General features: G+C 35.5%; 1 protein-coding gene and 1 long non-coding RNA gene across 5 annotated transcripts in view; both read left to right on the top strand.

Annotated features, from left to right (window-relative positions):
* The window catches only part of LOC136035268 (uncharacterized), a 278,010-nt gene that overhangs the window by 139,846 nt on the left and 110,780 nt on the right, over positions 1-27,384 (top strand). The gene's annotated exons all lie outside the window — the stretch shown is intronic.
* The window catches only part of LOC136035264 (ras and EF-hand domain-containing protein homolog), a 100,921-nt gene that overhangs the window by 25,973 nt on the left and 47,564 nt on the right, over positions 1-27,384 (top strand). For all 4 annotated transcript variants that reach the window (XM_065716935.1, XM_065716934.1, XM_065716936.1 and 1 more), the window contains one exon: positions 26,165-26,301. In XM_065716935.1, the coding sequence (XP_065573007.1) occupies positions 26,165-26,301 (137 nt within the window). The remainder of the gene's footprint in view (positions 1-26,164; positions 26,302-27,384) is intronic.

Here is a 27,384-nt window from a genome sequence, read left to right as displayed (position 1 = left end):
ACCGTTCTAGGCTGCGTTGGCTTCTTGTTCAAGGCAGCTTCGTGCTCTAGTGCGTTTCTAGTAGTAGCAGTAAAAATAGAAACTGAATAAGTCAAGAAATAAAACTTAACAACAGAATGAAAATAATAAAGAAGTAAAATAAACAGAATGAAAATACAGAATGAAAATAATAAGGAGATTGTTTGGAAAATAAAATAAAAATTAAAAATTAAATAAATTAATTAAAGAAAATAAAAATTAGTGGCTCGGACAAAGACAATTTTTTTGGCCTTCAAAAAATGGAAAAGGAAAACTTAAAAATTCTTTTTTTTCTTATGCTTTAAATTTTGTGTCTTGTGCATGTTAAACCCATGTGTTTTACGATTGCATTCAAACAATTTTTTTTTGCAAATGAAACATCATATCTTAATCTGTATCAAAATCCTATGCAAAACTGTAAATCTCTGTCAAAATTTGAAAAAAGAAAAAATCAACAATCCATTTTTAGCACATGTCTTGTAAACACCAAGAGATAGTTTAAAATAAATATAAAAATAGCAAAATATTAAATTGTTCGTTAGCTTTGGACAAATTATGGCATAACGGTTTTGGCAAGGAACAAAAAATGAGTTCTATTTGTTTAAATGGATTCATAGTCTTGTAATTTTTGTAACATAACAACAACCTTACCGAAGTCAAGTGACGATTTTGTTTCAACCAACTATACTGATTTGACGTTTGTTGACGTACGAAGCTGATTATTATCGACGTCTAAATGACAAGTTTAATGGAAACAACTTTGCTGTAGATGTGTGCTATGGTTTGAGGTACATGATGTAGGATCTTTATTGATATTTGACATGAACACTTAATTGACAAATTTATTCAGTTTTATTTGCTGATTTGAAACTTTAAAAAATTCTTCAACAATTTTTTTTTTCACAGCTTGAAGTTTTTGGCTAATGTTTGATTTTGACGCTTTTTATTGTTTAATTGAGCTTCCCTCGAATCAATTTGACTAGCTCCAAATTCTTGATGTTTGTTTTGCAAACGTTTTGTAACACAAGAAAAATGTGTGTTTTTAAAAAAAATAAAACACGAAGTAGGATTAGTTATGAATATGTGTTTTCTACTGGGCTTGTCATTTTTTTTTCAGTGAGCTCTAGACATGATCACTACAGCTGGTAAATTATTTTGAATTACTCTGTTTCCTCTGCATCACCTAAATTGTAAGCCCTTAAAAATAAATTTTGCCCTTTTAACCGAATTATAACAAAAGATTTCATTCTTTAGTTAAAAAGGGTTGGATCAAATGTTTTCCAGTTTTCAAGTAAAATTTATCTTCAGTTCGGAAAATCAGCTACCAAAAATGTAACTAATACGATATTCAATGAAGGGGAAATTCACAACGGTAAAACCCAACCAGCCACAGTTCCGTACTCGCAATTTTCAATCCAAACAAACTTTTTCACAGCAAAACTTATAGCAAGCAAAATTCAACCTACGCAAAACCAGGCACAACTCAATTTTTGCAAAAAATACCTGCTTGAAACTCGAACAAGCAAAATTCAATCAATGCAAATTACACGGAAATAAGTAAGTGCAGTAAAACCCAACCTACACAAATTTCAACCCAAAACAAAATGCAACTCAGACGGAATTTAGCCCCTTAAAATCCTATCCAAACGAACAAAATCCGATCGCCATTACCCAATACAGCATAAGCTCGTCAACACAAAAAAAAATTTAACTGACAAAATTCCATCAACAGCATGTTTAATCCTGGAAAATTTAGATATTAAGAACATAAGAATGAAAAACTCAATCCATGAAGAGCAGTCCCAATCCTGAATTCTCAGTCACGCAGTTCAGTCCCCAATTCAGTGTCTCAGAACTAAAAATAAACAAGAAAATTTGTCGTCATATTTGCCTCCAGACAATTCTGAAACATGCCTACACAGAAGGAGAACAGGGTTGCTCCATCGCCCTCTCAAATAAATTTGTTTAAAGTTCTCTACCCCTTTTACACAATCTGAATGTTTTCGCTTTAAATTACTTGTTCGTATTTTAACCCACTCTCTTTTGAACAATCTTCCGAGACTTGAGTTTGCGTGGTTCAAAGCTTTACATCTGGGAGGGCTTTTCCAAAGGTGTCCAGAGGCTTTTCCAGAGGATTTGAAAATAGGAACAGCTTATTATAAATATTGAATATTTAAGACCTTCCTAAGATGTCTGCGGGTCAATGTTGGAAAATTAATTCCCTGTCATTTCTTACATATATCATGAAAAGAGAAATCACCAATGCAACAGCACAAACACAAAAAAAAAAAAAAAAAAAAAAAAAAAAAAAAAAAAAAAAAAAAAAAAAAAAAAAAAAGATTAATTAGCAAAGATCAAACACCAAGCTCTGCATTTTTTTTCAGGGCTGAGCAATGCCAATTTTGTGGGCGTTTATCTTCGGGTGGGAGAGAACTGAGCTCATATGATGACCTGCTCGTATGACCTGCTGGCTTATCAAGAGCCTAGCGTCAACACTTTCTTTATTATCTTTATCACCGGTGTCACTGCAGGCCATCTTGATCGTACTCTTTATCGGTGTCATTACCACAGAGCTTAGTGTCTTCAAGATTGTTGAATTCATTATTGTTGTTGTCCACGGTAGTATCCTCAGCATCGTAAATTAGCTCCCTCAAAAATGTCGGTGCAAAACATTGATACCCTATAACCTTCTCTTTCCTAAATTGTCTTCATCCATTTTCCAAACGATTTTCCCATGACCCCACGAGCCAAGACTAAACCATAGCGAAAGACTTATTTAAAAGTAAGTAAGTAAATTAAACAGCATTGGACTTTTCAATAGATATCAGCAGTGCTGATCTCCGTTTAATGGACCTTCAGCCAAGAAGCGGAATGGGGAGTTGGAGTCGGCCATCCTTTACTTTTGGACACCTTTCCTGTTTACCTTTCCCAGATTTCTTCAGGCTCCCATTTAGAACTGGTTCGAATCTGGCAGAGCTTACAAAGTCACGCTACTGACCCACCGCTATAAGCCCAATAACCAGCGACAACAGGACTCGAACCCTTGTCCTCACAGACAAAGTCTATCAAGTTTTCTTATTTTATATTTCTTATGCTCATATGGTACCACTGATGCAAATGAAAACGGCTGGCTTAGCGTTGATTTTGGTTACCTGTATAAACGACTGTGGGTGGACTTTGCCAAATTGAAGTTTTGCCTAGGTTATGTTTTCTACTTGTTGGGTTTTGCTGAGCTAATACATACAAGAATAAAAATAACACAAGATCTTGGAAAGTTAACCTACTCAAGCAGTTTTTTGTTTCGCTTACAAGCATAGTGAAAAGGCAGTCCAGTAGTCCACTAGACTGCCTTTGTCCTAGTCACTTTGCCCCTACTTACTTTGTCCTTAGTTACTTTGTCCCCTAGTAGTGGACAAAATAACTTTTTTTTTCATTTGTCTGTCATTACTTATGAAAGCATAAGAAACATAAAAGACATTTACTTATATTGCAACCAAACCCTGTAATTGAATATTTCGACTTATGGAAAATTACCTCCTTTGTTGGCTTGCAAACTTTTTTGGCTTGCAGAGATTGTGGTAACTCTGGCCCTTCATTAATATAGCACTCAATTAACAGTAATTAAATAAAGTTAAAATTTACAGGATATTTTCTGTCACAAAAGTTTTTGGGAAAAGAATAACAAAGGTACTTTGAAATGTAATGAGTCCTAAATAGAAAAAAAAGTAAAAGTTATAGAGTTAGGGAAGTAAAAAATAATTCGTAAATTTATAAAGAAATTTAAATAAAATTATAAGAAATTTAGTAAAAACTTAAGTAAAAAACATAGTAAAAAACATAAAGTAAAAACGTAGTAAAAACTTAAGGTAGAGTGAAAGTTTAGTAAAAGTACAAACTTAAGTAAAAAACATGTAAAAAACTTAAGTAAAAAAATTAAGTGAAAATCTAAGTAAAAAAACTATAAGAAATTAAGGCACTACTGACACAATACAGAATTTATTATTTCTTTCAAACACCAAACACAAAGCGAACAAACATGGTTATATAATACACAAAAAGGAAAAACAGACTTTGCGGAACAAGCGGAAGTCGGGACGTTGACCCTATTGCTTAAAACCTAGTTCTATTGATTTTTTTTTATGATTTCATTTTATTTTTATCTTTACAAACCATGGCCTGTGTGGCTTCAGTGTGGGAGAATATATCACAATCTGCGCACATATATAGATAAAATTATTCAACAACCCATAATAGATTTAAACGGTAAAAAATCCAAATCAAATATTACCCCACACAAGGATCTATGGTCGGGACAGAGGCAATTTTAAAGGGGCAGAGGGGGCACTTGACCCGGGTGCAGAAATCTTTTGGGCGCAAAGTTTTAAATCAGTAATCGAAGATTTATAATCATTTTGTAACTGTAAAGATGATTTTAATTAAAATAAAGTAGAGGGTATAGTTAGCAGGAAGTATAGGAAAGTTGGATCTGAAATTTATATTTTTTCCATGTCTTTTGCCATATAAAATAACAAAAGTCTGTAAATAAATGACAAATTCTGTTATAAATGAAAATTTTGTTAATAAATATAATTTTTCTTTTTAATTTGGCTAGAAAAATTTTGGAGATAGGAGAGGGGACCCTAATGAAAATTTTGCCCCGGGCGCAAAAGATGCCTGAATCGCTACTGCGTTAGGAATGCATATATGATCCACGGCCCACGTAATTAAATATCGTAATTTTTTTGTGTTCTATTGTTCGAATTCCAGGATGCTTATTTTAGTTTTAAATCCATTTTTCCCAGAGGCGACGGGTTGTTTTGACCAGATTTGAAGGGATTATTATTATATTCCCCCTTTATGCAGGTATGAAATAAAATTTATAACGTACTAAAAAGAACTTAGCTTTAATTCCAATGAGCTAAATTTTGATCGAGACTATTCCTACGATGACTAGTTCTATTGCAACTGTTTTTACCAAGATAGCTGCTACCATGCTTTCAGCGACCTGAACGTGCTGAAGCGACATGCTCTGCAACCTGAGCGACTGAAGCGACATGCTTTCAGCGGATGGTTTTGACACACCCTCCTAAAAGTCTTATTTGATTCGTGCGAAGTACCAAAAATTGTGTAAACATATATTTGCGCAAAGAAACCTTGATAATACCTGATCACTAAGTTACTTTTTGTGCCCCTCCCACCGAATATGATCCGGAATATGGTCCTGGTTGTCGCTATCCCGTCATGGTCTTAAAACCTTGATATTAATGAACTCAAATTAAAATTAATACTAATCACTGACGAGGTTCACAATCCAATTTTTAAAATTCTGATAGGGAATTTTGATATTTTGTTTCCGTATGTTACTATTCAGTAAAAGGTACATAAGTGGGGCTGTTCCAATATATATGAGAAAATTTAAGAAATTTGCCGTGTTCATTATAATAATCTGCATTGGCAAACCGTATTGTGGTAACAAACTGTACTGTATTAGGTTAAGGGGTATGTTTCCAAGACATAAAAGAATAACTACTGTAAATACTTGGGCCTTAGCTGTTGCTAAATTGACTTGTTTACTATAGCCTACACTTGGGTGCGGTGTAACCTTCCTTCGCAATGATTTCTCAAGCTTGAATATCCAAATATTTTGTAAAATTAACCAACTTTGCATGACTATTAGTGTAGTGATGTAAAATACAAAATTTTTGGGTTGAGTCATTGCCTCGGACAGCGTTGCCTCATTGCAATAGCGATATGCTATTTGGCCCTTTGGATTTATAATTATTGCTAAATAAGGACTTGTTGTTAGTCCAGAAATTATTGCGGCAACCAAGGCTAGTTTAGAATTATGCCAGTTTTTTATTTTTTCAGTAAAGGATAGTAGAATAATTCTTACTATTGATGTAAGCGTTAGAAAAAACTGAGTTAAAACATAAGGAAGGGGCAGTACTCTTCCTAAACTAAGACAAAACCAGGTCGGTGATTGCACTAAAGCCAACTTAAAGGTAAGAGCAATCGGATACAATACTGCAAACAACAAAGATGTTATGCACTGATATTTGATTGTCATATTAATAAGAGTTTCTGCAGTATTACTGTGCTCTATACAATATAATAAGTAACCATTAATAGCAATTACTAATATAGTCACAAATAGAGACACAAGTATGCAGTAAGTAACCAGAGGCATCAGCCATGAGTCGACATCTACTGCACCATCTTGTTCATCTATGCTCCTGGAAATAGAGACATTGTCTCTAAAATAGGTGCTGCTATTATTTTCCATGATTAGCTTACTAATCTTAAGTTTTAAAGCATTGCAAATGTTAAAGAACAGTTAGTCTAAACGTGTTGATTGTCAAGATTGTCATTGTCATTGATTGTCAAGAGACTATGCGATGAAAAAAATCTTTAAACTTTCTTTGCCCAACTGGATGCTTTCAGATGTAATCCAATTTTGTCAGCTGCAAGGCACTCAACAGGTTACCACGCCTGAGGTAAATAAAGCCGAAAAACTTACACTGCTTTGTGCTGAAGTGTTTTAAACAAATTGTGGTTCAAAGCGAATTAAGGCGAATTAAAATTAAATCAGTATCTCCTTGGTAGATCAATTAAGATTAGCAAACTTTATTCATACCCTTCAACAGGAAGGAAAGGGAGTGTTCAATCTTCAAAGTTATATCTATCCTAGTTACACCCGAGTTGCTGTCAATTGTTCGACACAGATTAAATGCCAAATATCAAAAAATTATTTGGTAACTAAGACATCTTATCTTCTTTAGTCAACTGAATTGATTATAATGGTAATCCAAACTATAATTTCAGACGCAACCTTTAACTTATTATCACAATTGTTACTAGTTATTTGAATTTGATGTCTTTTCTTCACAAGATTCACACGTTTCTTTTAATATAGCTTAGGAGCCATCTTCTGCCTTCTGCTTGGTCCCAAGTCTGTCGAGTCAATGACAACCAAAACAAGGAAAAACAATCGAATTTTCTCTTTTCCTTTGTTTTCGATGAAACTACAAAAGAAACCAAAATGCATTAATTAAAAGTATTTTCTTTTCGCAATTTAGAGAGAACTATTTCTTTCAAAACTCCATAAGAAATAAAAGAAAACGCAGAAGAAAGAAATGATACTACGATGCTGATGCTTTTATAAAGAAACGATACTAAGAAAGAAAGAAATGATACTTTTATGCTGCGATGTTTAAGGGGATTTGTTAATTAAGCACAGTTCACTTTAACTTGAAATAAGAGAGTTTGCGACAGCCAAACAATCTAGGTACTCACTATCACTTACACTCACACAAAGTCAAACTCACGACCCCTAATTAAATTTGATTTGAAGGCGTATCTTACAATCATTGAAATTAAAATCGTGTCAGCCTGAACTAGGACTTGCAGCTCAAATCCTTCCTCCCCCAAACCCTGTTTATATAAATACTACACCACTGTTGATTCCGGATCCTTCAGATTTCGGTCCGCTGACACTCGATATCAGTCATGCTTCATAGATACATTTAGCAGAAAGGTGGATATATAACAATTTATCACGGTAGCTGCGACCTTGTATGGAACGAACCACGGCCCACAGTAACCAAAAATTGAAAAATGCGCAAAAAAATCTGGCCAGTGAGAAAAAACTGCCATTTAAAACTGATTTGAGAGTGGTAACTATTGCCAAAATTAGTCTTGATAGTAAAATGTTAATTTGAAAAAAAGCAATTTATGGCAATTTTGAAAAATAGTCTAAAATCCTATAAAGTGGTGCCAAAGCAAAACAGAAGTACACCATTTGAGTCGCCATATCCAAAACCCCTATTCAGGAGACTTACAGTCCTGTGGCTTGATCAGCAAGGAAATCACTTCTTTGCATTGGTAGCACTGATATGTCCTCCTCCAACTGCTAACAAGGCACTGGAATGTCATGGAGTTGTTTAGAGGGTTGTCAGATCAAAACAAAGTGCACCAATGGATTTACCGTAGCCAAAAACCCTATTCAGTAGACTTACAGTCCCCGGGCTTGAACAACAAGGGAAATCATTTTTTGCATTGGTAGCATTGATATGTCCTCTTCCCCCACTGCTAACAGGGCACTGAAAATTCATAGATTTGTTTAAGGGCTCGTTTTAAAGGAAATTGATAAATCTACGTACTTTTGTAATTAACAAAACGAATCACGTCACGATCCAATATTTCTTCAGACTAAGGTTGGTTGATCTTTCAGACAAATGGTGGTTTAAGATCTTTCCACTTCCAGCAACTTTCTTCCAGCACTTTCCACCAACAGGGCTATTAACCCCTAAAACTCGCCAAAAACCTTAAACTCAATGCAGCAGACTCCAAACCAATAACTCAATGCAGCTAATGGCCACAAGGCAACTAAACACATCAGAAAATCAACCTATTCAACTTAGCTAGATCCTCAACATAAGCAGCCCAAAGAACATCAGGGATACCCTAACCCAGCAAAATAAACAAAGAAAAAACAAAGAGTTTAACAAAAGTCAACTTAACACAAGAGAGTCAACGTAGAAACTAAACCCCAACAATTAAAACCAACAAATATAGCCACAGAAAACTCAAATTGGTTATGTAAAAGAGGGAACTCATCATAAACAATTCAGTGGTGGCAACCAAAGGCAATGACAGATCAACCTAGGAAGATTCAACAAAGGTAAATCGACCAGGATATTCGGACACATGCTAACTGACCGTAACAAAAAAAGCGTAAAAATTTGTATAAAACAATTTAAAGACAGAAATTTAAAAAAAATATGCAAGATCCCTCTTTTCAGTGCAATAGTTTGAATCTCTTTAGGATGAAGGTTCGTGAGAGATACAGTTTTCTTGTTTGTAGCCCAGCGGCATGCCCCCAACATCTCAGATACAGAAAACGATAGAACTATTTCATTAATACTGGTATTCGAGGATGTGTTGACCATAATGGTGGAGATCGGGAAAGACAAAATAATTTTTGTGGTGCGATGATGGTCATTTTGTTCATGTTCGAGAAACAATAAAAACTTGGTGGCTATAGAGAATGTTAGAAAGATTCTGAAAAAAAATGGTCGGAGCTGGAGACAATGACATAGGGTGTGCAAACAATAAGAAGGAAGCAGTGCTGCTACTTCAATTATTACCATAACATTACCATATTACCATATTACCATAACATATTACCATTACCATATTACCTTATTAGTGTTACTTATATACAATAACGCTATATCAATTAACAAACTTATTAATCAAAAATAAGAATCTTTCAGTATTATAAAAATTATAAATATCTTTCTTTTGCTGCAAATAGAATACATTGAATAATTGGCGCTGAAGGCATGAATAATTTCAAACTTATTGACTTGAGTAATGTCTTCCCATAGATGCCGTTGAACCCCAAAATTAGCAATGATATTACTTCTAGTTTCAATACAGAAAGGCACTAGTTTATCATGTAGACTATTTAATTTTCATTCTTCAAGGAGAACGGAATTCTCAAGGTGCTATTCTGACCTTAGATAATATTAGGTTTCAAAAATAATAACCGGGTATCTTCATTTTAAAAGCCAAAGAGCACCGCCCATGGTACCGAAGACCCTATTTGAGTAAGAGCCATAAAAACAGATTTACAAATAATTTCATAACTCTACGTTACCTTCCCATTTAAGCTATTCTGAGATCAATGTCCGTATACTCCATATTCTAAGAGCTTGTAGGGAATCCACTCAGAGGTTAACCCAGATTGCTTATATACATTTGCTTTTACTTTGCTTTATCTCTTGGATCATTTTGTTTGTCACGTATCTCATAGCTTAGCGACCTGTCATATCAAAAGTGGTAAATTTAATAAGTCCCTGTTAATGAAGAATATCACTTTCCGACACTAGAAAAATAATGAACTAGATGGCACGTGTGATAATTAAATTCCGAAAGGACACTTTGGATCGCCTGATATGTGATACCTAGTTATAGGATTCTGCCCAGTAAATATTTTTTTTCTTGTTGCAACAGATATTGTTATGTCTTAAACTATATTGGCATCTTGTTATACTTAAACTATGTCTGAATCAGCTGAGCGAATATTCCTCAAAACAATAAATCTACTTCACTTTAGGCCTTAAATCCTCCTGTGCCTCCATAGGTACCTAGGGTATAGACAACGAGTCTCCAGTCTTTGCGATTTCCTATTGCCGCAAGCATATTTCTATACTTGGGTTGCAGTTATGCATTAAAAGAACGCGGATCTACCTGGTATGTGTGGTGTAGTGTGCTCCTGGGACGACCCCTCTTTCGACTCTTTTGATTCGTACTAGAGGATTGCCTTGGGAGTTTTAGCATTCTTAAGACATAGCATAAATATTGGGGCGTACATAAATATTGGGGCGTATAAATATTGGGGCATAGCATAAATATTGAAGGCGTACGGGGTGTGCTATTTCGGTACTAGTGACAAGCCGTGACTATTGTTCTTCGCCAAAACAAGTGTTTGAGCAAAACCTGGTGAAAATCAAGATATCCAGAGCACCTAAAATACCGAGTCTTAAGAGATTTGACGAAACCCCCGTGTGCCGCATCCAGGATAGCCCGCCCGTTCTTAAGCCCGAACGTCCTTTAGCTAAACGTAAGTTGCCAAATATACTTGTGCGTAACGCTAGATCTTTGAACAAAAACTGATGCACTTGAAGTTAATGCCAGGCAGAACAACGCCTCAATAATAGTAATAAGCGAATGTTGGGACACTTCCGACGAATCGGTGCGCATCAAAGGTTACGCAAGCTACTTTAATACGCGTCACGATCGTGGCTTGAATCGTCGAGGAGGAGGCGTTGGACTTTATGTTCGTAATGACCTACCCTCAAGGCTGTTAAGTGAGCCTATTGACTCCGACCACGAAATATTATGGACCGAATGTAAACCTTCACGTTTATCAAAAAGATTTTCATGTTTAATTGTTGCTTCGGTCTGTTATCCTGAAAGCGCTAAAAACAGGAAAGATTTGATTGAACACATTCAGTTTTTTGTAGACAAAATGCGCCGCAAGTATGTATCTCCTGGCTTTGTTATTGCCGGAGACTTCAATCAAACTAATAGGCAATGGGTTTCAAATATTTTAGATTTGCGACAAGCCGTTACAATACCTACCCATCAAAGTGGCAGCACACTTGACTTGATTTTTACAAATTTGACAGACTTTTATTATGCACCGAGATCCCTAGGACCCCATCTGAATTTTGATCACTTTATCATATTCTGGAAAGCCAGTTCGGCAATTCCGAACCCAAAACGAGTCAAATATACAGTGCGACCACTTACTGAGGATTCGACATCTACATTTGGTCGCTGGATCGGTAATTATTAGTTTGAGGACATTTGCTCTGAATAGGATATTAATATCAAAGTCAATAAGCTGAATACTCTGCTTCAGGAGCGACTTGTTTTCCCGTAAAAGTCATTACTGTGAGTGACACTGATACACCGTGGATAACCAATGATTTAAAGAATTTAATAAAAACCCGTTGTCGCCTTCATATCGCTGGTGATACCGTAGCTTCAGCCAAGTTGCTTAATCATATTGTTAAACTGAACAAGCGCGCCAAGAGGCAGTATGTGCCCGCTATCAGTGCGTTTACAGTCTTTTCCCAGGAGATACCGACTCCGAATGGGTCGAGCTTATATGCGGAGCCCCACAAGGTACTAAGCTCGCTAGTCTACTGTTTTTGGCAGTGATAAATTTCACCCTTTCCGGCTATGAAGAAAGATTTAAGTATGTAGACGACTTGTCAGTCCTACTGAAGTACATTGTTAAGAAGTCTGAGGCTGTCCCCCGATTCTGTAACGAAATAATCAACAACTTTAAAGATGAATGTACTGCGAACTGCCTCCAAATCACCGAAGGAAAGACTAAAATCCTTCGCTTTAATCCCCTGAAGAGAGAATTTGTGTGTCCTCCTCCTCCTTCTCCTAGTGAATCTTCGGCAGTAGTGCTTGGTTTCAAGTTTGGCATCGACTGCTCTTTCAGCCTTCATGTCGATACAATTATCAAAAAGGCAAATAGTGCGATGCGGACACTTATACTAATGTGTCGATTTGGTTTCTCAGTGACACAACTAAGGATAGCCTATCTCACTTACATTCGACCAATTTTAGAGTATGCATGTCCCGTATGGGGCCCACAAGTCAATAACACTATTTACCTAAGTGACCAGCTTGAGTCAATACAAAAAAGAGCAGTCAAAGTAATATTGTGCGATGCTTTTACCGAATATAAGTTAGCATTATCCACTTTACAAATTCCCTCTCTTCAAGAGCGTCGTCTCAGTTTGATCCTTGAATTTGGCCAATATCTTCTCTGAAGTGATAAATGCAGATCGATACTACCACCAGTTTTAGTGAAACATCGAAGTACTAGGCTGAAAAAAATTGACAGATTAGCAGCACCTCCTTCACTTACAAATCGTTTTCCCAACTCATTCATCCCTTTCTTTGTATCAAAGTATAACAATTGTTGATTTTATCCCATTTGTCTTCTGATTTTTTTGTCGTTTGATTTAATCCTTTTTTTTGTAAGCACAAGCGCCATTTAGTTTTATGACTACGAAAGATTGTGCAAATAAAACCGATTCTAAAACCGAAAAAAAAATATTGTCACATAAAAATGCATAACTGCGTTTTAATTGTTGGATCATTGTACTCTGCCTCCAATCCAAAGGAACCTTCTCTGAGGAACAAACAGTTCAAAGAGAGTATCAGATTTACACTATAAAGATGTCATAGAAGCTTTAATCATTTCAGCTGTGATTCTTGTTTAACCGGGGACTAACAGTGGTTTCATTGGAATTATAAGTTCTTTAGTGCCCTCTTTAATTCTTTCGTTAATTGATAGGTGTCTATATTCTGTTGGACAACCATCAGCCTTTTGCACTTTTCTGAGTTGGAGTGCTGAGGGTTCTGCCTCATGGTAGTTTATTTTTATGGTTTACAAAATATAATCTTGATTGGTTCCTTCCATGGAGCCAAGAACTTCAAATCGATTAATTAATTAAGTGACGGAATGGAGCTTCATAGTTTCATCCGCGATTTTTAATGAATCGAAGTTTGGCGGTTTTTTGGTTGCCTGGAACTTAATCTCTATTGTCGCTTAAACTAAATTATAATCCGAGTTGATATCTTCGCCCCGTAAGGCTCTGATATCACTGAGGTTAAGTCTTAACCCAAGGTTCACGAGACAATAGTCGATTTGGGTATGAACAGCGCCATCTGACAAACTTCTAGTGCTATTTTTGAGGCTTATTAATTTTAGATAAGATATATAAGATTTTAGATAAGATAGAGGCTGATCATTTTAGGGCTTATCAATCACGAGAAGATCCTTTGTAAAGAGAATCAAACAGTTCGTGGTAACGAACTGTAGTAATGAGCGACCCGGCTCAATAGTAACCGAAACTCTAAAAAATGGAATTTTGATATCAATAGTTACATAAAAAAATTGTATTTTAATGCTGATTTTAAATATATAATTTTCATCAAGATTAGTCTTACTTATCAAAAGTTACGAGCCTGAGAAAATTTGCCTCATTTTAGAAATAAGGGGAAAACGCCCCCTAAAAGTCATACAATCTTAACGAAAATCACACCATCAGATTCAGCGTATCAGAGAACCGTATTGTAGAAGTTTCAAGATCCTATCTAAAAAAATGTGGAATTTCACATTTTTTGCCAGAAGACAAATCACGGATGCGTGTTTATTTGTTTGTTTTTTTGTTGTTTTTTTCCCAGGGGTGATCGTATCGACCCAGTGGTCCTAAAATGTCTCAGGAGGGCTCATTCTAACGGAAATTAAAAGTTCTAGTGGCCTTTTTAAGTGGCCAAAAAAATTGGAGGGCACCTAGGCCCCTTCCCACGCTCATTTTCCCTCAAAGTCATCAGATCAAAATTCCGAGATAGCCATTTTATTCACAATACTCGAAAAACTTAATAACTATGTCTTTGGGGACGACTAGCTCCCCCGCAGTCCCCGTGGGAGGGGTTGCAAGTTACAAACTTTGACCTGTGTTTGCATATAGTAATGGTTAATGGTTACTGGGAAGTGTACGGACGTTTTCATGGTGATTTTTTTGGCTTGGGAGGGAAAGTTGAGGTGGGGGGGGGGTTACGTGGGTGGATCTTTCAATGGAAAAACTCAATTGGGAAGAGAATTTCAATGAAGGGGCCGCAGGATTTTTTAGCATTATTAAAAAAAACAATGAAAAACTAAATATGACAAGTTTTTTTCTACTGAAAGTGAGGAGCAGCAATAAAACTTAAAATAAGCAGAAATTATTATGCATATGAGGGGTTTACCTCCTCGTAATACCTCGCTCTTTACGCTAAAGTAGTTTTAGTAATTTCAACTATTTATTCTACGGCATTTGTGATTCAAGGATCGTTCTTAAGGAATTGGGACAGAATTTAAGCTTTAGTGTAAAGAGCAAAGTATTGACGAGGGGTGAACCCCCTCATATACGCAATAAAAACATACGAATATAGAAGTTCGTTACGTAAGTTAATTCGTAAATTACGTATATTTTTTACTAATGAAAATGTTCGTAAAAAATTAAAAGTTCTAGTTGCCTTTTTAAGTAATCAAAAAATTGGAGGGCAACTAGGCTTAAATAACGACGAAGACCACACTGCCTTTCCATCACAAACACCAAAAACAAGTAGAACAATAGGGAATTTTCTAAGACAGTGGGAAACAAATTAGAATGAATATTTCGGCCCTATGTCCAATTTGTGTATATTAACACAGAACCTGTCACAAATAGACCTATAAGATCAGCAGCGAAAAAAGCTAGGTTGGCATTAAAAACCTGTTTTTAAATAATTTTCTTTCATTTCATTGAATTGCCTCGTTTCATAACAATTTATTTTCCAGTCCTGGTTGAACTTCGCTGAGGTAAGGATGTTGGGAATGTTTTGAAAAATTGTTCATTTGAGTTTTATAGATTTTATCCTCTCGTAAGTTGTTTTTTCTTATTTGTATTGCTGAGGAAGGCCCTTGGACATAGGGCCGAAATATTCATTCTAATTTGTTTCCCACTGTCTTATAAAATTCCCTATTGTTCTACTTGTTTTTGGTGTTTGCAACTAGGCTTCCTCCCTCGCTCTTTTTTTCTCAAAATCTTCCGATTAAAACTATGAGAAAGCCATTTAGCCAAAAAAATTAATATGCAAATTTCGTTTTAATTATTTATGTGCGGAGAGCCAAGATCAAAACATGCATCAATTAAAAACGTCCAGAAATTAAATATAAAAAAACAAGTTTTTTAAAATGAAAGTAAGGAGCGACATTAAAACTTAAAACGAACAGAAATTGCTTCGTATATGAAATGGATTGTCACCTCCGCAACGCCTCGCTCTTTACGCTAAAGTTTTTAATTGTTTTAAAAAGTAGAATTGTGGCAAAGAGTCAAATTTTAGCGTAAAGAGCGAAGGATTGCGGAGGTGACAACCTATTTCATATACGGAGTAATTTCTGTTCGTTTTAAGTTTTCATGTCGCTCCTTACTTTCATTTAAAAAAACTTGTTTTTTTTATATTTTTTCAATAAGGCGACAACCTTTCTTGTTTTGTTCTCCAAACGCATGAGTTTTTTTGAGGGCATTATGATGTATCAAATCCAAGTATTGTATTTAGGCCTTCGATTAGAAGGGTCAATTCATGACGTCATATATCTTTAATGATCACTTATAGGGTTTCATAGAGATCACCTTTTGACTCCTTGGTTGTGTCGTTCGTTTCTGCATAACATATGACTCCTTGTTTATGGAGTCATTATTTACCCTGTTTACGGAGGGAAGTGGTTTGGGTATTTTATTTTATTTTCACATCAGAACCAGGTATTTCCTGCCACGCCTGATATTCGATGTTTATAAGGAGGCTGGGTTAAGTTTAAACTACAACAATGACTTGCTTAAATGTTTATTTAAAAAGGAAAGAAAACACATATCAACTACTTTCCTATTGAAATTCCTATTGAAAATAGAAATTCATTATGGCTGTTGTCCACGATCATATCATCAGCATCGTAAATTAGCTCTCTCAAAAATGTCCGTCCAAAACATTGATACCCTATAACCTTCTCTTTCCTAAATTGTCTTCATCCATTTTCCAAACGATTTTTCCATGACCCCACGAGCCAAGACTAAACCATACCGAAAGACTTTTTTGAAATTAAGTAAGTAAGTAAATTAAACGGCATTGGACTTTTCAATACATACCAGCTGTGCCGATCTCCGTCTTATGGCCCTTCAGCCAAGAAGTGGAATGGGGAGTTGGGGCCGGCCATCCTTTTCTTTCGGACATCTTTCCTGTTTACCTTTCCCAGATTTCTCCAGATACCCATTTAAAGCTGGTTCGAATCTGGCAGAGCTTACAAAGTCACGCTACTGATCCCCGTTATAAACCCAATAACCAGAAACCTCAAGACTCGAACCCTTGTCCTCACGGACAAAGGCTTTCAAGTTTTCTTATTTTATATTTCTTATGCTCATATGGTACCACTGATGCAAATTAAAACGGCTGGTCTTAGCGTTGATTTTAGTTACCTGAATAAACGACTGTGGGTTGACTTTACCAAATAGGACTTTTGCCCAGGTTACGTTTTCTATTGGTTGAGTTTTGCTGAGCTAAAACAACTAAAGAAGAGAAATAACACAAGAACTTGGAAAGTTAACGTACTCAAGCATTCCTTTGTCTTGCTTATAAGCATAGTGAAAAGGCAGTCCAGTAGTCCACTAGACTGCCTTTGTCCTAGTTACTTTGTCCCTAGTTACTATGTCCACTAGTAGTCGACAAAATAACTTTTTTTTTTTCATTTGTCAGTCATTACTTATAAAAGCATAAAAAAGATAAAAGACATTTATTTATATTGCAACCAAACCCTGTAATTGAATATTTCGACTTATTGAAAGTTACGTCCTTTGTTTGCTTGTAGAGATTGTGGTAACTCTGGCCCTTCATTAGTACAGCCCTCAAATAACAGTAATTAAATAAAGTGAAAATTCACGTGATATTTTCTGCCAAAAAAGTTTTTGGGAAAAGAATAACAAAGGTACTTTGGAATGTAATGAATCCCAAATAGAAAAAAATAAAATAAAACTAAAGTTATAGAGTTAGGGAAGTAAAAAATAATTCGTAAATTGGAAAGAAATTTAAATAAAACTATAAGAAATTTAGTAAAAACTTAAATAAAAAATATAGTAAAAACTTAAAGTAGAGTAAAAGTAAAAACTTTAGTAAAAAAATAATAAAAAACTTAAGTAAAAATATTAAGTAAAAACGTAGTAAAAAAAAACTATAAGAAATAAAGGCACTACTAATACAATACAGATTTTATTATTTCTTTCAAACACCAAACACAAAGCGAACAAACATGGACATATAACACACAAAAGGAAAATCAGAATTTGCAGAACAAGTGGAAGTCGGGACGTTGACCTTATTACTTAAAACCTTAGTTCTATTGAACTTTTTTTTTGGTTTCATTTTATTTCTATTTTTACAAACCGTGGCCCATGTGGCTTCAGTGTGGAAGAATATATCACAATCTACGCACATATATAAATAGAATTATTCAACAACCCATAATAAATTTAAACGATAAAAATTCCTTATCAAATATTCCCCCACGTAAGGATCTATGGTCGGGACAGAGGCAATTTTAAAGGGGGCAGAGGGGGCACTTGACCCGGGTGCAAAAACTTTAAGGGCACAAAGTTTCAAATAAGTAACTGAAGATTTATAATCATTTTGTAACTATAAAGTTTATTTTAGTCAAAATAAAGAAGAGGGTATAGTTGGCAGGAAATATAAGCAAATTGGATCTGAAATTTATATTTTTCCAATATCTTTTTCCATATAAAATAACAAAAGTAAGATTTAAATAAATGAAAAATTCTGTTATAAATGAAAATTTTGTAAATAAATAATTTTTTATTATTTGACCAGAAAATTCTTCGAAGATAGGAGAGGGGACCCTAATAAAGATTTTGCCCCGGGCGCAAGAGACATCAGAATCGCTACTGCGTTAGAAATGCATACATGATCCACGACCCACGTAATTAAATATCGTAATTGTTTTGTGTTCTATTGTTCGCTTTCCAGGATGCTTATTTTAGTTTTAAATCCATTTTTCCCAGAGCCGACGGGTTGTTTCGACAGATTTGTTATATTCCCCCTTTATGCAGGTATGAAATAAAATTTATAACGTACTAAAAAGAACTTAACTTCAATTCCAATGAGCTAAATTTTGATCGAGACTATTCCTACGATGACTAGTTCTATTGCAACTATTTTTATCAAGATAGCTGCTACCATGCTTCCAGTGCCCATTTACATTAACGACTATTATACATAAATTAATAAAAATAACATTAACGGATGGTTTTGACACCCCCTCCTAAAATTCTTATTCGATTCGTGCGAAGTACCAAAAATTGTGTAAACATATATTTGCGCAAAGAATCCTTATATTACCTGATCACTAAGTTTACTTTTTGTGCCCTTCCCACCGAATATGTTCCTGGATATGGTCCTGTTTGTCGCTATCCCTTCATGATCTTAAAACCTTGATAGGAATGAGCTTCGACTAAAATTAATACTAATTACTGACGAGGTTCACAATCCAGTTTATAAGATTCTGATAGGGAATTCTGATATTTTGTTTCCGTATGTTCCTATTCAGTAAAAGGTACATAAGTGGGGCTGTTCCAATATATATAAGAAAATTCAAGAAACTTACTGTGTTCATTATAATAATTTGCTTTGGTAAATTGTATTGTGGCAACAGACTGTACTGTATTAAGTTAAGGGGTATGTTTCCAAGACATAAAAGAATAACTACTGTAAATACTTGGGCCTTAGCTGTTGCTAAATTGACTTGTTTACTATAGCCTACACTTGAATGCGGTGTAACCTTCCTTCGCAATGATTTCTCAACCTTGAATATCCAAATGTTTTGTAAAATTAACCAACTTTGCATAACTATTAGTGTAGTGATGTAAAATACAAAATTTTTGGGTTGAGTCATTGTCTCGGACTGCGTTGCCTCATTGCAATAGCGATATGCTACTTGGCCCTTTGGATTTATAATTATTGTTAAATAAGGACTTGTTGTTAGTCCAGAAATTATTGCGGCTACCAAGGCTAGTTTAGAATTATGCCAGTTTTTTATTTTTTCAGTAAAGGATAGTAGAATAATTCTTACTATTGATGTAAGCGTTAGAAAAAATTGAGTTAATACATAAGGAAGGGGCATTGCTCTTCCTAAACTAAGACAAAACCAGGTCGGTGATTGCACTAAAGCCAACTTTAAGGTAAGAGGAATCGGATACAGTACTGCAAACAACAAAGATATTATGCACTGATATTTGATTGTCATATTAATAAGAGTTTCTGCAGTATTACTATGCTCTATACAATATAGTAAGTAACCATTAACAGCAATTACTAATATAGTCACAAATAGAGACACAAGTATGCAGTAAGTAACCAGAGGCATCAGCCATGAGTCGGCATCTACTGCACTATCATGTTCATCTATGCTCTTGGAAATAGAGACATTGTCTCTAAAATAGATGCTACTATTATTATCCATGATTAGCTTACTAATGTCAAGGTTTAAAGCATTACAAATGTCAAAAGAACAGGTATTCTAAACATTTTAGTTGTCAAGAGATCTCCGTCAAAGTTACTTCTTCAAATCTTCTTCAATTCTTCATCTTCATTGTTCAAAGTTACTTCTATCCAAGCTACTTCCGATTTATTGTCAAAAGATTAATTGTTTGATGCAGATTCAATGCCAAATTTCAGACACAACCTTGTTATCACAATTGTTACTCGTTATTTTAATTTGATGTAACCCTTTTCTTCACAAGATTCACACGTTTCTTTTTATATAGCTTAGAAGCCATCTTCAGCCTTCTGCTTGGTTCCAAGTCTGTTGAGTCAATGACAACCAAAACAAGAAAAAACAACGAATTTTCTCTTTTCCTTTGTCTTCGATGAAACTACATAAGAAATGAAAATACATTAATTAAAAATATTTTCTTTTTGCAATTTAGAAAGAGCAGTTTTTGTCAAAAATCCATAAGAAATAAAAGAAAACACAGAAGAAAGAAATAATACTGCGATGCTGATACTTTTATAAAGATACTAGCTGTTGGGGTGGCGCTTCGCGCCACCCCAACACCTAGTTGGTGGGGCGCTTCGCCCCCCCCCCCAAGCCCCCCCGCGCGCGAAAGTCGTTACGCGCCATATTAGTTACGCGCCATTGTAGCATCCCTGTGTCCCACCTGTGAATATAGATAGATTTATATATGTGTTTCAAACTACGTAAAAATTGCGAATATACAACATTTTTGGCTTTCCCACTACTGGGAGCTTTCCGTTTCCAATTGCCAGCAATTGATCTGAAAATGTTTTACCAGAGTCATCGTTTTGCAATCGGACACGCATATTTATAGTTAATTTTAAGATTTTTACGTGTGCCCATAAATTAGAATTTTTCAGGCCAGCATTCATTTCGTCTGCAGGAGTTAAACTACGTAAAAATTGCGAATATACAACATTCTTGGCTTTCCCATTGTCTGTGCATATACAAAGCCGTATGTACTAATAATGACGTCATATGCAAACGCTCTTTTTACAAACAAACAAACATGCATACACGCAACTCGTTTTTATATAGATAGATAGATAGGTAGATACAATACAAATTAACTGCGTAAAACTTGTGAATATACAACATTTTTCGCTGTCCAATTGTCGCTGCATATAAATAGATTGTCAGGTTTACCGACCCTCGAACATGCAACGCACAATTGTCCATGGGAAAAACAATCAGTATTAAGATCTATACCACATTTTTCTAATGATTGACCTTGAGCTTTGTTAATGGTGATTGCAAATGCTAATCGAATTGGGAATTGCAATCTTTTAAATTGAAAAGGCAGATCCGTTGGAATCATGGGAATGCGAGGAATAAGAACAGCCTCACCCTCAAAAGGCCCTGTCAAGATTGTGGCCTCTATTAGGTTTTCCATTGTTTTTTTTACGGCAAGTCGCGTGCCATTGCAAAGCTTTGGTGGGTTGATATTTCTTAAAAGTATTATTGGTACGCCTATTTTTAGTTGTAGCACGTGTGGTGGAAACCCTGAAAGATCTATGGAATTTAAAAATTCAGATGGATAATTAACCGCTTCATTTGGTTCCAAAACTGTGTCGACTGACTTGTAAAGGACTGCCTGGTCCCGAATCTTGGTCATAACAATATTGTTGATTTCGTGGACGTCTATATTTTTGGGTGCGAGATTCGCTCTTTCACTTAGCCATTTATTATTTTTATAATTTTTTAGAATATTCGGAAATACTTGTTCAATCAATTAATTTTTGGACGTCACTAAATTACAGAAATCAGCAGGTAGTTGTATACGTCCTGAAATTGAGTCTATCGTATCATAAATGTCTTTTTGTTCCGACGTTAACTTGGAAGTGTTATTTTGTACATACGACAATAGATCATTCGTACTGTAACTTTTTTCACGATCCAATTCTACACATGTCGAAACAGCAGCGATACGTGTAGGTGAAGGCATTCCCAAATCCTGAAGAGGTTTGTTTGCCATACGTACGCACAAATCTTCTATAATAACTAAAGTGTAGTTATAAATTTCTGATGTAAAATCAAAAGTCATATCTGACGTCTCTAACTGTTTTCGATGGAGTATATCTTCGGACATTTTTTACTTATATTTTTCCCATAAGTCTGTAGGAGCTGATGGAGAGCAAGTTGTTAAAATGATGCCAAACAATGCACGAATTTGACTTGGGGTTGACGTTTCGCACTAATGGGGAATATGGAACAACCCACTGGTTATCTACTTCGATGGTGGTACCGTTGCCATTGTAGGTTCTTCAGTCATTTTACAATTAGAAATTTCTCTTTCAACGGTCTTCTTACAATTAAAAATTTGTCTTTGAACGATATTCTTAAATACCTGTGTCCTGGTCGTCATTTATATTCCCTGTGTCCCGGTCGTCATTTATGTCCCGGTATCCCAGTCTGTAATTTCTCTTTGAGTGTCCCGGTCGTTATTTATATTCCCTCTGTCCCGGTCGTCATTTGTGTCCCGGTCTGTAATTTCTCTTTGAGTGTTTTTTCTTTTTAGTATTTTTTAGTTTTTTACATTTTTTCTTTTTTCAGTTTTCTTTTTCTTCTTTATTTTTCAGCTTCACTATGAAATACATATCGCCGAACCTTTGTTTTTTTAACTAAAATCTGGTAGGCATTGATGACCTTATCCGAGTCAAAATCCCAAACCCAATCATCATCGCTATCATTTTCAGTTTTGATATATTTTGACTCTCGCTGTCCAGGTGGATCTTCATCTAACTGCGCGGTTTTGCGTTCTTTAGCCTCAAGCCTGTTTCTTTGCTGTTCTTTTGATTCCTCGGCAGGCTTTCTTTTCTGACTTTCTCTATCAGCAGCAAGTTTTTTGGCATAGACTCTTTGAGCATCTTCATCGGCTTTTGCCATTGTAAGTTCATCAGTCATTTTAAACTTAAACATTAATAGATTTCTACGTGAACATATATGTCTTAAATATCTTTAATGACGTCACCGTCATAGCAAAAATGACGACAACTAACTTCATGACGTCAGCCGACACAGAAACATGACGTCACCTGATCCACAGACAGACACACAGACAGACAACTTATTTTTATATATATAGATAATAAAGAAATGATACTAAGAAAGAAAGAAATCTGAGATGTTTAAGGGGATTTGTTGAAAAAATTAAGCACAGTTCGCTTTAACTTAACATAAGAGAGTTTAAGACAGCCAAACAATATAGGTACTCACAATCACTTACAGTCACTCAAAGTCAAACTCACGACCCCCTAATTAAATTTGATTTAAAGGCGTATCTTAAAACTCGTTGAAATTAAAATCATGTCAGCCTGAGTTAAGGACATGCAGCTGAAATCCTTCCTCCCCCAAACCCTGTTTACATGTAAATACTACACAAATTTTGATTCAGGATCCTTCAGGTTTTGGTCTGCTGACACTCGAGATCACTCACGCTTCATAGGCACATTTAGTAGAGAGGCGGATAAATATAACAATCTATCACAGTTGAAGCGATAGCTCTGACCTTGTGTGGAACGAACCACGGCCACGGGGATCTACCTGGTATGTGTGTTGTAGTGTGCTCCTGGGACGACCCCTCTTTCTTGATCTTGCAGATTGGCACTAGAGGATTGCCTTGGGGGTTTTAAGGTTCAGCATTCTTAAGACATAGCATAAATACTGCCAATAAAGTTGGTGTATGAAACTTGTAATCTGAGGGTGGCTGGTCATTTTTGGGTCTCAGTGTTTGAGAATCAATGTGTCCAGTGTAAATTCAGGATTTTTTGGAAACATCAATTTTCAAAGGCCTGGATCCAATGATCTTGCAATCCATCAATATGTCATTATGTGGCTGCGTACGTAAAAATCGACAGATTATTTATTTTGACGGACCACCTTTTTTGATGAACCACCATTTTATTTGGTGAACCGTTTTGATATACCACGTTTATTCAACGCAGTAGTACAAAATTCAGGAACAATTAGTGAACTTTTCAAGTCAATGGAACGTTAACTTGCTTTGACCCTGAAGTGTTTTTTTTGTTTAATATAAATACACTTTGTTTTTGTTTGGATACGTTAGTAACTCTACTGATGATGATGACCGACTGTGTCATCAAAATATTTAGAGCCTTTTGTTTATATTCTGTTTCACTGTCTAATAAAAGGACCTGTCCCTGTAAGTGAAGCTGTCCAACTGATCAATCTTTTCGTTACCCAATATCACCTTTTCATTTTCACTTATTCCTAGCCTTACGCGACGTTGTTGCTGTCATACAAGGTTAGGCGGGATGAAATATCTTACTTGAAATTTTGTGTTTTGTTCTCGTGTTTTATTGCATTCAAAAGATTGGACTTTTCTGAGCTGGAGTGCTGAAGGTTCTGCCTCATGGTAGTTTCTTTTTATGATTTACAAGATATAATCTTTATCGGTTCCTCCCATGGAGCCAAGAGCTTCAAATCGATTAACCAATTAAGTGACGGAATGGAGCCTCATGGTTTCATCCGCCATTAATGAATCGAAGTTTGGTGGTTTTTTGGTTGCCTGGAGCTTAATCTCTGTTCTTACTCTCACTCAGTTATGATTCGAGTTGATATCTACGCCCTGGAAGGCTCTGATATCATTGAGGTTAAGTCTTCACCTGAGGTTCACGAGACAATGGTCGATTTGGGTATTAACAGCGCTATCCTAAGATCCTTTGTAAAGGGAATGTCGATAAGGCGACAACTTTTCCTATTTTGTTCCCCAATAGCATGATTTTTTAACAATTGAGGTCATTATGATCTATCGATTCCAAGTATTGTATTTAGGCCTTCGATTAGAAGGGTCAATTCATGATGTGATATATCTTTAATGATCGCTTATAAGTGTTCATAGAGATCACCTTTTGACTCCTTAGTGTGTCGTTCGTTTCTGCATAACATATGAATCCTTGTTTACGGAGTCATTATTAACCCTGTTTACGGAGGGAAGTGGTTTAAGTATTTTATTTTATTTTCACGTCAGAACCATGTATTTCCTGCCGCACCTGGCATTCGATGTTTTCAAGGACGCTGGGTTGAGTTTAAACTATAACAATGCCTTGCTTGATGGCTTATTTAGAAAAGGAAAGAGAAAGCATATCAACTGCTTTCAATTATTTCTTTAATTGAATATAGCCTATTTTCAATTGGTTTTCAGAACGTCACTAGTAATAAAATGAGCGAGAGTGGAGGTACGTGTTACCTGCGCACGAAGAATGCACACCCAACAGATCTGGCCGTCACCAATCGAGGTGAATTGGAGCTCAAATTCTTCGGAGTTTTTGCAGCATGATTCAAGAGATAAGTGCAACACCTTTTTCTGGTCTCGTAGTTGGTGCAATAAAATAATCCTGCGGTGAGCCATCTCGCCTCGGTTACTGCAAGAATCTCAATATAGTATTTTCAAATCATATTACTACCATGTTCAGTTTTTGATAGTTGTGTCATTCCAAAGTCAATTCGTTGTCTCTTATTCGTATTCAAAAATTGTGCGGAGGTGTGCTTTGATCGTCAACTTTGGGTTCATTCCGAGTAGGTTCATTGTCGATGTTTCAGTTGATAATATTTTTGGAGTAGGTTGGAGTAGGTTGCGAGTCCACTGCCCAGCCTCTTTACGCTAAAGTTTGACCTTTAGCCCCAATTCTTTAAGAACGACTCCTGAGATACAAGGGTCTTGAGTAGCAAACTTTATTAAAAGTGCTATAAATTTCCCCGTAAAGAGTAAGGTATTGAGGAGGGGGAGGGGCAAAAACCTTCAAATATGGAATCATTTGTGTTGGTTTTTAGTCTTAAAATTGCTTCTTACGTTCAGTAAAAAAATAAAATCCTTTAATTTAAAACTAAGAGTGGCGATGGGCAATTACGGTACTCAGAATTATCCTGGGAGAATAGCTGGAAAGCAATGAGATAAGATCTTCACTTGCTGATTTCAGTCTTTATTGCAAATAAATAAAATTGTGTTGACGGCATGTTAGGGCTTTGTTCAGTGAGGTACAAATATTTCTAAAATTACAAAGCAAACCTACTTGAGGCACATCTTTGTCGGTGCTACACCCCTTCTAACTCCCCCAAGAAATGAAGGAAGTCTTAAGAAATAACGTGTGGTTTTGCTAAATGTATAAATCTCAAAATTATCAAAACGCTCTCCCGATATTAGACTCCATGTAACACCGGCCTTAGGATCGAAGAACTGTTTGAAATAAATGTTTGAAACAAAATCTGAGAAACAATGTTTCCATTGAAAAAAATTTCACTCGCTCCTCGGATTCACTCTAGAACCGTTTGTTATTTCATGCCCTATTAAAGCATCAAAGATCTGCTTTTGTTCATTTTTCTTTGTACTTTGTACATAAATTATCATGTTAAAAGTATTTCAAACAGTGTGATCAACATAATAATTTTTTTTTATCCAATTGCATTATTTTACCTAGATCTACCTTGCAGGTTATTTTCTCATCTAGTCAATGAACAATCAGTTCAAAGTTCCACTGACGGTGGAGTTATTCAAAGTGTCTCCTTTGACCTTGGAAAGCAAAAGAGACCCCTGACATATCCTGGTGCCAATAAACAAAATTTTAGAGGTAAAATTCTTATTCGTACAATTATGCTCATGTTCTCCTATTGTGGAAAAAATAGATAACTTTGAAGACCACACTGCCTTTTCATGACGAAAGTAAAACAATTCAAAATAATCCAATAATGAAAGTAAAACAATTCAAAATAGGGATGAAACCTTTTAATTGACAGTGATATCGTGTTCCTTTTTAACTTTTTTTAGCCTTTTTTATTGACTGTATATGTGTTCGAAATATCCAGTTAAATAATTTTATATCTATTCACTGTCAATTAAAAGGTTTCATCCCTATTTTGAACTGTTTTACTTTCGTTACGAAAAAAATAAAATAAACAACCATTACAAATTACCAGGGTCTCTAACCAAGTGGGAGAATAACGAAATACGCAAGACAAATAGACAAGAAACTGGAAACATATTAATGTGAAATTTTGTTAACCGATGAAATCTTCATAAATTGTAATGGATCTATAATGGAAGACACTCCTATGAAAATTAAATATGCTTACCCTTCGGATCATACAGACTACTCTTTAAGGTTATCAAATAAATAAATTAAAGTTTTGTTTTAACCGAAAGTAAGGAGCGACATTAAAATTCAAAACGAACAGAAATTATTCGGTATATGAAAGGGGCTGCCCTCTTCTCAACGCCCCGCTCCTTGCATAATTTTTTTTTACTTTAAAAAGAAGAGTTTTGACAAAGGGTCAAACTTTAGCGTAAAAAACGGGGCGTTTAGGAGTGAACAGCCCCTTTCATTTACAAAATAATTTCTGCTTATTTTAACTTTCAATGTCGCTCCTGACTTTCAGTTGAAAAAAAAATATTTAATTTCTGAACGTTTTTCAACAAATTCAGGTTCGAATTTGGCTCACCATACATGAAAAATAAAAACGAAATTTGCATATTAATTTTGGCAAAGTTCACCTCCCCTCCGTGTAAAATTTCCTCTGGAAAATTCACTGATTCTAGGCTGTGTAAAATCAGTTAGGTGCACAAAAAGGAGTCATTGGCAACACAAACAAGAGCTAAGAGCTCATACGGCACTTGTGACGAGGTCGGAAGAGCCAAGAGCCAAGAGCTCATATGG

The sequence above is a fragment of the Artemia franciscana genome, chromosome 14 (genome assembly GCF_032884065.1).
Source record: "Artemia franciscana chromosome 14, ASM3288406v1, whole genome shotgun sequence".
Classification (NCBI taxonomy): domain Eukaryota; kingdom Metazoa; phylum Arthropoda; class Branchiopoda; order Anostraca; family Artemiidae; genus Artemia; species Artemia franciscana.
The sequence above is the reverse complement of the archived record's forward strand: the minus strand, read 5'-3'. Positions and strand labels throughout refer to the sequence as shown.